The sequence below is a fragment of the Dendrobates tinctorius genome, unplaced genomic scaffold (assembly GCF_039654945.1).
Source record: "Dendrobates tinctorius isolate UK_male_01 unplaced genomic scaffold, ASM3965494v1 ptg000011l, whole genome shotgun sequence".
Taxonomy (NCBI): Eukaryota; Metazoa; Chordata; class Amphibia; order Anura; family Dendrobatidae; genus Dendrobates; species Dendrobates tinctorius.
The window spans coordinates 43,256,238-43,271,439 of NW_027361679.1; the positions used below are offsets into that span (position 1 = coordinate 43,256,238).

Here is a 15,202-nt window from a genome sequence, read left to right on the forward strand (position 1 = left end):
AGTTTCTTGAATTCAGTAATATCGCCTGCTTTATAAGCCTCTTCTTTTCTCTTACGGATCAACCTGACTTTATTTGTAAACCACGGCTTGTTGTTTCCCCGAAAGTGGACAGATTTGGATGGAATAAACGTGTCTTCCCAAAACGGATATATGAGGACACTGCATCAACCCATTCATCCAGACCCGAGCATGTTTCCTGGAATACCTCCCAGTCCGTGCATTCAAAGCATGCTTGCAGTTGCAATTTTGCCTCCTCAGACCATGTCTTCTTTGTATAAAGTGTAGGTTTGGATGTTTTCAACCTTTGCCTGTCGGCTGGAATTAAATGAATTAGACAATGATCTGAAAAGCCCACTGCTGCTCTCCTCACTGCCCTGTAGGCCCCTTTTAAGACAGTATAGCAGTGATCAAGCGTATTGTTCTCTCTCGTGAAGCAGTTTATATGTTGAGTAAATTTGGGGAGATCCAGGTTGAGTTTTCCTTTGTTAAAGTCCCCCATTACGATCACAAATGCTTCTGGAGATCCTTTCTCCCATTCTGATATTTTGCATGCTAATTCACCAATAGCAGCTTTAACAGATGCTTGGGGGGGAATATATACTGCAACCAGAACCATAGATGAAAACTCTCTTGGAGAGTAAAATGGTCTACAATTGAGTGCAAGGTACTCTAGATCTGGAGAGCAACCTTTTCCCAGTATGTTAACATCACAGCACCATCTAGTGTTGATGTAAGGACATACCCCACCCCCCCTTTGTTTACCTGAAGCTACACAATCACGGTCAGCTCTGTAGATAACAAAACCAGGTAGATCCAGACTACAATCAGGGATGGTCTCATTCAACCAGGTCTCAGTAAAACAAAGAGCAGCTGAATTGGCTATATCAGATCTCATGTTACAAAGTAAGCTCAGATCCTCCATTTTGTTAGATAAGGAACGGACATTAGCCAAGTGGAGTGAAGGAAGAGCTGTTCTGAACCCTCTCCTCCGAAGGCGTGCCAGGATGCCTCCTCTCCTACCTCTCTTGCAGTACACCCCCACAGGTTTCACAGAAGTAATGGATTTTATGTACTCAATTGTTGAATTAGCAATCATGCTCCAAGAAGGGGAGTCCATGAGAAATTGCGGATGATTCCAGAATAATAAATCGTCCCTTGAAATCATAAGAGTAGGTTTACAGAGTGCAGTGGCCATGATTACTCTCAGCTTGTAGCTATAAAGACTGAACAGTCACAGCTTAGCAGAGTTAAATGTACAACTTTCCATAAAGGGTGCTCCCAGCACTGCTGGGGGGGAGGGCATGGGTGCAACAAGACAGGGACTTCAGGGGACACACCAACAGTCAGTCCAAACCTGCCCAGCTCACCCTTTCAGCTCCACCTGGATCACAAGATCTCCAGAACATCTCCAGCACCGCACACTCCACCAGCTTTCCTATCCCGGGATCATCTGCATGCTGGAAATGGGTACAAGGCAGGTAGCCAGCAGCTTCACTCTCTCCCAGCTGAAACCAGGCACAGAGCTCCACGAGGACAGAAAGACACCGGTCCCAGCTGGTCGCAGTCTCCACACTACTCCCAGCTCTGCCGAATCCTGTAGCCCTACAGCTCCACGTGGACCACAAGATCTCCAGAACAACTCCAGCACCGCACACTCCACCAGGTTTCCTATCCAGGGATCATCTGCTTGCTGGAAATGGGTACAAGTTGTAGGAAAGTTGGCAGGCAGCCAGCAGCTTCACTCTCTCCCAGCTGAATCCAGGCACGGAGCTCCACGAGGACAGAAAGACACCGGTCCCAGCTGATCGCAGTCTCCACACTACTCCCAGCTCTGCCGAATCCTGTAGCTACGCAATGGTGAGTGAACCAAAGGGAGAATTAACAATTAAACGGGGTAAAAAACTAAAAAACTCAGGAGCCTCATGCCAGAGCAGCCATCTCTCGGCGCTCCTCCTCCTCTTTCCCAAATTATGAAAACATTTACAGCACATCCTGCATTGAACTACTGAACCCAATTTATTATATTATTTTAGGAGTTGGAGTCGGTCCATTTTCTACCAACCTCACAGCCCTGGGTATATGTCCTATTACATCTGGTGCAGAAGTAACATAGCATTTCAGAAAAAGAACATTATACCAACAGTAAAGTATGGTGGTGTTAGTATGATGGTCCGGGGCTGTTTTACTGCTTCAAGACCTGCCAGACTTGCTGTGGTAAATGGAACCATGAATTCTGCTGTGTACCAAAAAAAAATCCTGAATGAGAATCTGTTCGTGACCTCAAGTTCACTTGGGTTATGAAGCAAGATAATGATCCAAAACACACCAGCAATTCCACCTCTGAATGGTTTAAGAAAAACAAAATTTAGACTTTGGAGTGGCCTAGTCAAAGTCCTGAACATAATCCGATTGAGATACTGTGGCATGACCTTAAAAAGGCGGTTCATGCTCGGAAACCCTCCAATATGACTGAATTTCAACAATTCTGAAAAGATGAGTGGGCCACAAATTCCATCAGAGCATTGTAAAAAACTCATTGGCAATTATCGCAAATGCTTGATTGCAGTTGTTGCTGCTAAGCAGGGCTGTGGAGTCGGAGTCGTGGAGTCGGAGTTAGTTTTGGTTGGAGTCGGAGTCGGTAGAAATGTACCGACTCAAGCTTTAAAAAAAATGTATTAATATTTCATAATTGAACTTTCATATGAATTTTATAAATGTTACTCAAAATATGTTCTATCAAACTATGAACAACAGTGATAAGCAGTTCTGCTGGAGATAGAGACATTTCTTACTTCTTGTGTGTCACTGTTCTCCACTGCCCTTATCTAATCTTATACTTGGTTAACCTCATGCTGCCCCAACCCCCCTACTTACAATGTATGAAACTGAAAGTGAAAATGTGTTGCAAATTCTTAGTAGTAAAGCTCCTCCTCTAGACTAGATCATACTAGGTGTGCGTCTTCCAAGCATCTCACAGCTGCCTGCTACTCAGAAGAGGAAGACTGTAAGAAGTATTATCCTTTCAACAAACTTTGCATCAGTTAACTGTGAGTACATGAGGAATAATAACAGTATTACTGACCACTATATCAGTTGTACGACCTGGCAATAATTTTGTACAATTGTTTTTAGGAAAAACAATTGTCATTTGGATTGTGAATGCAGAATTAAAAACCTGAGAATGTCAAAGAAGCATCACATTAAATCAGCTGTATTTGAACATTTCACCATCACTCAAGATAGAAAACATTATGTCTGTCAGTGTATGACAAATGATCCAGACGAAAACAAATGATGTGAAGCCAAGATGAGTGCATATTCAGACAAAGATAAAAATGCTCCTACCAGAGCTTCTAATCTAAAGAGACATTTACAGCGCTTTCATCCAGAAGTACTGAAAGCAGTGGATAAGAAAGACTGCATCCAAACCAATGAACCAGTGCCCAGCTCTTCCAGCCAAACAAAGGAGCAGAGAACTTTGCAGCCATCAGTTGCAAGATATTTTGTCAGTGACAAAGTTACTGTGACAATGACAGTAGATACATTTAAAAAACAGATCATAGAGCTTGTTGTAAAGGATAGTGTGCCTATTTCATTATTTTCACGACCAGCTTTTATGTGTCTGAATGGGGAAATGGCCCGCAAGCTTGGTGTTTCTCTGGAGAGAGAGAGTATTAGAAAATTAGTAATCAAAGAAGCTTTTAAACAAAAGGAAGAACTTAAAAAAACTCTCAAGGGACGCTTTTTGTTTCTTAAAATGGATGCCTGCACACGTCACAGAGTGAACTATTTTGCCATCAATGTCCGATTTGTTTGTGACAAAAATGAAATAGTTATCAAGACATTGGCAGTAAAAGACACCAAAGCTCATCACACCAGTGAGTTTCTCCAGGTCTTGGTGGAAAAGGTTCTGCAAGACTATGAACTTAAAAAAGAGCAAGTTCTGTCGTAACTGACAATGCTTCAAATATGATAAGTACTATTAAGCTAATGAATGAGAGTAATGATGGTGACCAGCAGCTAGAAGAACATTCTGGGTCCACAGACACAGAAATGTTTGAAATAGAGGAACACAGTATTGTAACTGAGGAGCAAACTGAAATTGCTTCAGATGAACAGCAACATGATAGTTTAGATGATCTTGTTGAAACTGTGTCAATATGTTCTTTCATTCATCACATGCGCTGTGTTGTGCATACGCTACAGCTGGCTATAAGAGACAGTCTGCAAGAAGGACATGCTGCTGCACTGATTGGCAAGGTGAGAAAATTGGCTACTGTTGCCAGAACCCCTAAAGTTGACTCAATTTTGAAGAGACGTGCTGGAAAAGGGGCAATTATTGATCAAGCCACACGATGGGGCAGTACTTACTTAATGATTCAGCGCTTGGTTGAACTGAAAACCTTTCTTGTAGACATGGCTAACCCTCAACTGACGCTAAATGAAAGTCAGTGGAATCAGGTGACTGAGCTGGAAAAATTGCTAGAGCACCCATTTACAGTGACTAAAAAATTACAAGCAGAGGACTTAACTCCAGGTATTTTCTCAAAGGAGTGGAAGAACCTGATGTTTCGCCTGTCCCAAAGAGGAGGGTTAATTGCAAGTGGCATTGCTACATCAATGAAACGGAGAGAGGAGCTACTATTACAAAATAACATTCTTTAGGCAGCTGTTTATGTAGACCCAATGCATCGGATTCTTCTAGATGATCAACAGCTAAGTAAAGGAAAAGAAGCTCTGTTTGAAATAGCAGTAAGGATGAAAGGGTTGCAGATCAGTCAGGAGGAAGTAGAAGAATTTAGTCGTCTTGCCACATCTTCACCCTCATCATCAACTGATGAAGAATTTAATTTCGAAAAATATTTGGATCACAAGGACCGTGCAAAGCGTTCCCGCATAGAAGAAGAGTCATCCCCATCAAGGAACACAGCCTGTACATTTCAGCAGAATTTTTCATGTGCACTAAAAGAAATTGAGAAATTTGACCGTTCATCAAAAATAACAGTGCAACAAGCGATTCCTCTGTATCCTGACATTGTCAGAGATGTTGCCCGAGTGGTTACTGCTTTGCCACCAACACAAGTTAGTGTAGAGAGGTTGTTCTCTGCTCTCAAAATAATTAGTTCAGATTTGAGGGCATCCATGAAGGAGGATCTGACAGAGGCAATACTTTTTCTGAGGACAAATTTATAGATTTCTTCTTATTAACTGCATAAAAGTGTTTATTGCATATTTACTTACAGTTTAGAAAAGTTTATAAAAGTTATTTGCTATATTCTAATTGTATTCTAATAAATGTAGTTTTTGCTCTAAGTGGTCTGATTACTTATATGATGGTGAGAAACTGAATAAGCACGATGTTTAATATTTTACAACAGTAAATTTGTTGTTATGAATTGGCCATTTATGAAGGAGCCGGAGTCGGAGCCGAAGTCGGAGCCGGAGTCGGAGCCTGATAAAATCCAGGAGTCGGAGTTGCAACTGTGGCTTACCGACTCCACAGCCCTGCTGCTAAGGGTAGTCCAACCAGTTATTAGGTTTAGGGGGCAATCAGTTTTTTACATAGGACCCTTTAGGTTTGGATTTCTCTTTCCCTTAATAATAAAGATCTTCACTTAAAAACTGCATTTTGCAATTACCGTATATACTCGTGTACAAGCCGAGTTGTTCAGCCCCCTTTTTGGGCTGAAAAAGACCCTCTCGGCTTATACACGAGTTATACACCAGAAAACCAGCGAGGGAGGGGGAGCAGGAGACATGATACTCATCCTCCTGGCATCTGCTTATCCGGCTCTGCTACATCTCAGTTCCTACGTCTGCATCGCCCTTCCTGTCTTCTTGTGCTGGTGACATGGTACTGCTCATTAAAGTCATGAATATGCGGCTCCACCCCTATGGGAGTGGAGACACGTTCATATTCATGACTTTAATGAGCGGTACCATGTGACCAGCACAGGAAGACCGAAAGGGAGATGCAGACTCCAGGACTGAGATGTAGCAGAGCCGGATATGCAGACGCCAGGAGGTTGAGTAGGACTGGGGGAGGGTGAGCCAGCCATGCCATATTCACCTATCCCCGTTCTACCACTGCTCTCAGTCTCCTGGGTCCTCTGGCTGTGACGTTCAGATCAGAGGGCGCAATGACGTGTTTAATGCGTGCCCTCTGCCTGAACAGTCACTTCAGCGCCGGCGACGCTGAGAAGCAGCGGGCAGTGACGAGAGGTGAGTGTCTTTTTTTTTTTTTTTTTTTTTAAATCGCACCAGCAGCATTATATGGGGCATATATTAATATCGAGCATGTTATGGGCCACCATTAACCTTTGTGCAGCATTATATGGGACATATATTAACATGGAGCATGTTATGGGCCACCATTAACCTTTGTGCAGCATTATATGGGGCATATATTAATATGGAGCATGTTATGGGCCACCATTAACCTTTGTGCAGCATTATATGGGGCATTAATTAATATGGAGCATCTTATGGGGCCACCAGTATACTTTTATTAGTATTTATTTTTATTTTTGAAATTTACCAGTAGCTGCTGCATTTCCCACCCTCAGCTTATACTCGAGTCAATAAGTTTTCCCAGGTTTTTGTGGAAAAATTAGGGGGTCGCCTTATACACGAGTATATACAGTACTTGTATTATTTTTGTCTAATATTTAAATTTGTGTAGTGATCTGAAACATTTAAAGGGAATCTGTCACCTATTTTTGGGCCTATCAGCTGCCGGCACCGCCATCAGGGGCTTATCTACAGCATTACAGAATGCTGTAGAAAAGCCCCTGATGTACCCTAAAAGATAAGAAAAAGGAGTTACGTTATACTCACCCAGGGGCGGTCCGGGTCCGGTTTTGGTCCGATAGGTGTTGCGGTCTGGTCCGGTGCCTCCCATCTTTATGCAGTGACATCCTCTTCTTTGCTTCCCGTCCCGGCTCCGGCGCAGGCGCACTGCTATGCGCCTCAACAGGGCAGAGCATTGCGCCTGCACCGGAGCCGGGACAGGAAGCAAAGAAGAGGACGTCACGGTTAGAAGATGGAAGGCGCCGGACCGGACCGCGACACCCATCGAACCAAAACCAGACCTGGACCGCCCCACGGTGAGTATAATGTAATTCCTTTTTCTCATCTTTCAGGGTACATCGGAGGCTTTTCTACAGCATATAATGCTGTAGATAGGCCCAAAAATAGGTGACAGATTCCCTTTAAGTGTGACAAACATGTAAAAGAATAGGAAATCAGGAAGGGGAAACACTTTCACACAACTGCATAGGTGGTCACATGACCACCTGATCACACTGGGAAATCGTGACAGCACACAGTCATGACGAGTAACTGCCGACTTTTATCCCAAACCTGGACACCCCTTTAAAGCCCCCCCATCAGAAGCCTTTTACTCAGAAAAGCAGCCTCCTACTTTGTACTGATAAGTAGCACAGATTTTTAAAAGGTCGATATCGACTTCTAGTAAGTAATAGAGACCCTGTTCTCTCCCTCCGTGAAAAGGCTACTTAGATGTGAAAAAACATGATCACATATACTAGGACTGGTTGGTGCAGGGATGTATAAGTATTCTGCACAGACGTCCAAAATGCCAAGCCAGATAATGGGGTACACCAATACCAACACAACAGGGCTGGACAAATCTTAGTCAAATCCTAGTTAGGAGCCAGCAATGACGCTCCCAGCAGACTATTGCCAACAAAACTGTTACCAGGATGTTTGATACCAGCCATACATCACTGTAGTGGCAACTAAATCCCGGAATAGTAGTAACATCAGCAGGCTACTCACCTATCTGCAGTAGTTATAGCTGGGTCTCTGATTTCCCAGATACACTTTTCCTCAGTGGTAACACCTTGTCCCCTCTTTCTCCATATGCATTAGAATGCCCCCTCCAACCTTTTACCCGGATAGTAAAACAGAGGCATGGCTCCACCTTTCATCCACCAATAGCAGCGGCAAATTGCCCTCCACCTCTCATCCAGCTGTGGCTGAGACAGAATGCCCCCCAGCTCTCATCCAGATGTGGCGGAGACAGAATGCCCCCCAGCTCTCATCCAGATGTGGCGGAGACAGAATGCCCCCCAGCTCTCATTCAGGAGTAGAGTCAGCAGTATGCATGCACCCAAACTTTCATCTAGTTGTAATGGCCACAGTGCGCCCATCACACCTCAACCAGCCATTGTTGCAATAGAATTTTCCCACTTCTGAGCCAGCAGCATGCTGCTTAACTTTCCTTTAGCTGTAGTGACCACAGTGTGCCTACCACACCTCAACCAGTAGTAGTGGTGACATTATGCCCCCCACCTCTTAACCAGGAATAGCAGCAGCCACAAGCCTTCCGCCTTTCATCTAGTAGTAGTGGCAGCAGCATACCCCCCCAACTTTCATCTAGTAGAAGCAAACTGCCCCCTCACCTGTCATTCACCAATAGCGGCAGCAGCAGCATCATGTCTCAGACCTTCCATCCAGCGGTCCCCTACCTGTCATTCAGCAGCAGAGGTAGCACCATGTCTCCTACCTTTAATCCACCAGTAGCGGCAGCAGCAGCACGTCTCCCACCTTCCACCCAGTAGCAGTTGCAGCAGCATGTCCCCTACCTGTCATTCAGCAGCAGAGGTAGCAGCATGTCTCCCACCTTTAATCCACCAGTAGCGGCAGCAGCAGCACGTCTCCCACCTTCCACCCAGTTGCAGCAGCATGTCCCCCACCTGTCATTCAGCAGCAGAGGTAGCAGCATGTCTCCTACCTTTAATCCACCAGTAGAGGTGGCAGCAGCATGTCTCCCACCTTCCACCCAGTTGCAGCAGCATGTCCCCCAACTGTCATTCAGCAGCAGAGGTAGCAGCATGTCCCCGTCATTCAGCAGCAGAGGTAGCAGCATGTCCCCGTCATTCAGCAGCAGAGGTAGCAGCATGTCTCCTACCTTTAATCCACCAGTAGCGGCGGCAGCAGCACGTCTCTCACCTTCCACCCAGTAGCAGTTGCAGCAGCATGTCCACCACCTGTCATTCAGCAGCAGAGGTAGCAGCATGTCCCCGTCATTCAGCAGCAGAGGTAGCAGCATGTCTCCTACCTTTAATCCACCAGTAGCGGCGGCAGCAGCACGTCTCCCACCTTCCACCCAGTAGCAGTTGCAGCAGCAGAGGTAGCAGCATGTCTCCTACCTTTAATCCACCAGTAGCGGCAGCAGCAGCACATCTCCCACCTTCCACCCAGTAGCAGTTGCAGCAGCATGTCCCCTACCTGTCATTCAGCAGCAGAGGTAGCAGCATGTCTCCCACCTTTAATCCACCAGTAGCGGCGGCAGCAGCACGTCTCCCACCTTCCACCCAGTAGCAGTTGCAGCAGCAGAGGTAGCAGCATGTCTCCCACCTTTAATCCACCAGTAGCGGCAGCAGCAGCACGTCTCCCACCTTCCACCCAGTAGCAGTTGCAGCAGCAGAGGTAGCAGCATGTCTCCCACCTTTAATCCACCAGTAGCGGCAGCAGCAGCACGTCTCCCACCTTCCACCCAGTAGCAGCAGCATTCCCCTACCTGTCATTCAGCAGCAGAGGTAGCAGCATGTCTCCTACCTTTAATCCACCAGTAGAGGCGGCAGCAGCATGTCTCCCACCTTCCACCCAGTTGCAGCAGCATGTCCCCCACCTGTCATTCAGCAGCAGAGGTAGCAGCATGTCTACTACCTTTAATCCACCAGTAGAGGCGGCAGCAGCATGTCTCCCACCTTCCACCCAGTTGCAGCAGCATGTCCCCCACCTGTCATTCAGCAGCAGAGGTAGCAGCATGTTTGCTACCTTTAATCCACCAGTAGCGGCAGCAGCACATCTCCCACCTTCCACCCAGTAGCAGTTGCAGCAGCATGTCCCCTACCTGTCATTCAGCAGCAGAGGTAGCAGCATGTCTCCCACCTTTAATCCACCAGTAGCGGCGGCAGCAGCACGTCTCCCACCTTCCACCCAGTAGCAGTTGCAGCAGCAGAGGTAGCAGCATGTCTCCTACCTTTAATCCACCAGTAGCGGCAGCAGCAGCACATCTACCACCTTCCACCCAGTAGCAGTTGCAGCAGCATGTCCCCTACCTGTCATTCAGCAGCAGAGGTAGCAGCATGTCTCCCACCTTTAATACACCAGTAGCGGCGGCAGCAGCACGTCTCCCACCTTCCACCCAGTAGCAGTTGCAGCAGCAGAGGTAGCAGCATGTCTCCTACCTTTAATCCACCAGTAGCGGCAGCAGCAGCACATCTCCCACCTTCCACCCAGTAGCAGCAGCATGTCCCCTACCTGTCATTCAGCAGCAGAGGTAGCAGCATGTCTCCTACCTTTAATCCACCAGTAGAGGCGGCAGTAGCATGTCTCCCACCTTCCACCCAGTTGCAGCAGCATGTCCCCCACCTGTCATTCAGCAGCAGAGGTAGCAGCATGTCTCCTACCTTTAATCCACCAGTAGCGGCGGCAGCAGCATGTCTCTCACCTTCCACCCAGTAGCAGTTGCAGCAGCATGTCCACCACCTGTCATTCAGCAGCAGAGGTAGCAGCATGTCCCCGTCATTCAGCAGCAGAGGTAGCAGCATGTCCCCGTCATTCAGCAGCAGAGGTAGCAGCATGTCTCCTACCTTTAATCCACCAGTAGCGGTGGCAGCAGCACGTCTCCCACCTTCCACCCAGTAGCAGTTGCAGCAGCATGTCCACCACCTGTCATTCAGCAGCAGAGGTAGCAGCATGTCCCCGTCATTCAGCAGCAGAGGTAGCAGCATGTCCCCGTCATTCAGCAGCAGAGGTAGCAGCATGTCTCCTACCTTTAATCCACCAGTAGCGGTGGCAGCAGCACGTCTCCCACCTTCCACCCAGTAGCAGTTGCAGCAGCATGTCCCCCACCTATCATTCAGCAGCAGAGGTAGCAGCATGTCTCCTACCTTTAATCCACCAGTAGCGGCGGCAGCAGCATGTCTCCCACCTTCCACCCAGTAGCAGTTGCAGCAGCATGTACCCCACCTGTCATTCAGCAGCAGAGGTAGCAGCATGTCTCCCACCCAGTAGCAGTTGTGGCAGCATGCCCCCAACCTGTCATTCTGTAGTAGCAGAGTGCGACCCCCATGCACACTACCCTATCAGAGTAACCTGCAGTCCTGCCATATGTTTGGCCGAATCTTTATCGATAGGAAGGAGTGTGAAAACGCTAAAGCATGTTACGCAGCTACCCTAGATACAACATGATGCCACGTATAATGGGCATATTACTGGGAATCCTTTGAATTGCAAGCAGTGGAGACATTTGAGGTCGCCATTGCATAAGTCATTGGTGGGGGCCCTGGGAGTAAATACTGTACATCACATTAGCGCCTTGCAGGGGCCGCTCCGAGGTTAAGCCGATCTTGAGAGATGCAATAAGGACATCACAAATAATTAAAGCAGAAGCTGTGATCGGGTGACGCCACTGGCCGGCTCTCCGTTATGTAAGGCGTCCTACCCGATCAGCATTTCCTTTCTGTAACAACCAGATCTGAGTGATGAAAGTGAAATGCCGGTTTACAGATCAGGGGGCAGAAAGGCGGCCACAGAACTGTGCAGCCAGCCCCCTCATACCAGGAGAATGCCACCCTTCTAGATGAAGGGATCATAAACTTTGCTTGATTTCACACATTTAATACAGATTCAGTAAAAGTACGGTAGATATTTCTCCAGTAAAGTGGAAACCAGACCATCACCGATCACTGCGGTCCGTGGGCCACTGTTAGTGGCCACTACGTGCCATTGTTTTCGGTTTCCATGCCCCGTGACCGTCGCCACTCCAGTGTAAAACTACAACTACACCAGATTTCCATCTTCAAGGGTCTGTTCATTTTTCGCCTCCATCGCAGAATCTGTCAGACTTGACAGAAGATGGGTTTAGAGGACAAGTCCAGGGAAATGACAAGTCCAGCGCCCCGGAGTCCGCCACGAAGATGCTGCGGTGCAGGAGAGTGACATTACTGCACTCCTCCATGCAGAGGGAAGAGAACAGGTTTGTCCTTGGAGCAGCCAATCAGGAGGCTTCCTAAAGTGATAGGGATACTCTGATTGGTTGCTACTGGCAACAGCATTGCTTTTTTTTATCTGCCCTAGTTTTCATGAATAAACTTTATGTGTCAGGTCAGTGCACAACCACAGAACGAGGCCGTGGCCGGCGGGCACACAGGTGACACAATGACACGGTCGCCAGGACGGTAGAAGCACTTACTTTGTCGCTGTTGTGGTCGGCCCCCCCGCAGGGCCCTCTCCTCCGGAGCTCGGACATGTCGCACACGGCGCGAGGATGAGGCGCAGGTAAGTGCGAGGAGATCACAGGGATCTGCAGGAGGCGGGGCACACAGCACCCGGAAGCATGGCGCGCGAGACGCTGCGGGCTCCGAGCTCCCCCCCCTCTCTGCAGTCTTCCCGAGGTGAGCGGGAAGGAATAAGCGGCTGGTTGTCACTAGTTACCAGGAGAAGTGCGGGCAGGGACGTCCTGGAGGTGGCGCTATCCCTGCACTTCAGCCCTCCTCCCGCCCACACTGCTGACAGCAGGGCGGGGACATGGTGGCGACACACAGAGCACTACATAAGGAGTATTGCAGAAAGTGGAGGAGGAGGAGGGGACCGGAGTTTGGGGAAGGGGAAATAGGAGTACAGGGCCCTGAGGAAAGGAAAATAGGAGTACAGGGCCCTGAGGAAAGGAAGATAGGAGTACAGGGCCCTGAGGAAAGGAAGATAGGAGTACAGGGCTCTGAGGAAAGGGAGGCAGGAGTACAGGGCTCTGAGGAAAGGGAGACAGGAGTACAGGGCCCCTGAGGAAGGGGAAATAGGAGTACAGGGCCCCTGAGGAAGGGGAAATAGGAGTACAGGGCCCCTGAGGAAGGGAAAATAGGAGTACAGGGCTCTGAGGAAAGGAAGATAGTACAGGGCTCTGAGGAAAGGGAGATAGGAGTACAGGGCCCCTGAGGAAGGGGAAATAGGAGTACAGGGCCCCTGAGGAAGGGGAAATAGGAGTACAGGCCCCCTGAGGAAGGGGAAATAGGAGTACAGGGCCCCTGAGGAAGGGGAAATAGGAGTACAGGGCCCCTGAGGAAGGGGAAATAGGAGAACCGGGCTCCTGAGGAAGGGGAAATAGGAGTACCGTGCTCCTGAGGAAGGGGAAATAGGAGTACAGGGCCCCTGAGGAAGGGGAAATAGGAGTACAGGGCCCCTGAGGAAAGGGAAATAGGAGTACCGTGCTCCTGAGGAAAGGGAAATAGGAGTACAGGGCCCCTGAGGAAAGGGAAACAGGAGTATAGGGCCCTGAGGAAGGGATCAAATTGTGTGGAGGAGGGGGAAACCTGAGGAAGGTGAAACAGGAGTACAGGGCCATGAGGAAATGGATAAACTGCCTAGGGGGAAGGGGAAACCTCAGTACAGGGCCCCGAAGAAGTGGTCAAACTTCCAGGAGGATGGGGGGGCACACAGTCCAGAAGATGGGACAAACTGCCCACAGAGGAGGTAAGCAGAGGTTGCCGATGAAGTAGTTAAACTGCCTAGAAGAGGTAGAAACAGAAGAACAGGGCACTAAGATATGGGTCAAACTGGAGACGGAAACCTGGGTACAAGGCCTTTAGGAAGGGGTTAAACTTCTGGAAGGGAGGAATAGCACCCTGATCAAGGGGTCAAACTGCCTGTAGGAGGGGGCACATGGTCCAAAGGAAACAGAGCCCTGAAGAGGGGGGGAAAGTAGTAAGAAGAAGAGGTCAAACTGCCTGAAGGGGGCACACAGTTCAGAGAATGGGACAAACGGTAGTGTGATCCCGTCCTTAGTCTGAGCATTGCAGCTGAACCCTAAAATATGATTGTGTAGTTACTGAAATATTAGTTCCCTTATACCTAGTTGATATATAGAGAAGAGGCAAATAATAGTGATCCAACAGTAAAATACTGTATATTGGAAATACGGCTCCAATTAAGTTTTGTAAATTTAGAGCAGTTGACAGTTTTAGGGTAGATGGAGAAGATTTTCACAACTGAATTCCTAATGTGGTGAAAAGTGCAGTAAAAGCATAGTTAGGACCCCACTTTTAGAACCATCCCTGGAAATTGAGCTGTAGAATCATTTACCAGATTAAATTCCATGAGGCTTTAAATGGTTTCAAGTTCTTTGCTTCAAGATAACACGATAATGTGCAAGGGTGTCACATGCCCCTAATTCAGTAATACAATATAGCAGGGTATGTCTAGACACTGAAGCAAAGTTCTGTCATTCATGTGATATGTCATGCGTTTTTGTTGGCACTGACAAGTTAAGTGCATTTGCAAAGCTCTCTGCCAGCATGGCTTATGTATAAAATATGGATAAAAATCAGTTTAGTCCTTTGCTCACATTTGTACTAGTCTCTTTTATACTACATATTTCCTCCTTTTATCCATCAGAATTGAGTGCAATACTGCACTAGTCTACTTTAAAAAAAAAAAAAAAAAGAACTTGGAAACCTGACAGATTCAATATTTCCCTCTTAAAGGGGTTTTCCATAATCTATTTTATTATTTCTACTTTTTCGGTGATTACTTTGTATCTCCGTTCATACTGCACGCACACACACAAATGACACCATTTGAAAGGTAAATTTGTCCCCTTCAGCAAGAAAATATCCAACCAAATCACACATCCACAATTTGATCACAAAATACAGTTAAAACATTAATTTCCAGTTCACCAACTGACAGCACCATGGAGGACGTCCTTCTTATCCTCATTGGGACAGAAAGCAACAAGAGGTTAAAAGGACCCTCCCTTTACCACCCTTCAGTGTTTTTTCCTGTCCCACGGAGGATAGAAAAGAGAGGAGCTCCTATCCCTGACCATACCGGGTAGATCGGCTAAGATCGGGGGTTCAGCCTTTCCCTTCCTGCCACCAAGTGATCTGCAGCTGACACCCCTCCTGAAGGGTCCCTCAGCCTACCTCAGTGTAGCGTTGCTCCTGAGGGTTGAGCCGCTTCACCCTGTCTGGGGGCTCTCAGCTCAGGACCCGCTGCCTACAGTCATCTCCGCGGTCGCATTTGTTGTGCGCTCCAGCGGGGATCCCCATGCGTACTTCCGGCCGTGTACCCCCGGTATTTTCAGGTCGCGGCCGGCATCAGTACTCCGCTTCCAGCATGTGGCGGCCCCCGGGACGGACTTCCGGCTGCTTCCTTGCGTGTGCGTCCCAGC

At 47.8% G+C, this 15,202-nt stretch overlaps 1 protein-coding gene across 1 annotated transcript in view; it reads right to left on the reverse strand.

Moving 5' to 3' along the window:
- CDS1 (CDP-diacylglycerol synthase 1) overlaps positions 1–12,503 on the reverse strand; it is a 111,983-nt gene extending 99,480 nt beyond the window's left edge. Inside the window, exon 1 of the mRNA XM_073541735.1 lies at positions 12,230–12,503. Within this exon, the coding sequence (XP_073397836.1) occupies positions 12,230–12,286 (57 nt within the window). The 5' untranslated portion in view covers positions 12,287–12,503. The remainder of the gene's footprint in view (positions 1–12,229) is intronic.
- Positions 12,504–15,202: the final 2,699 nt, after the last annotated feature.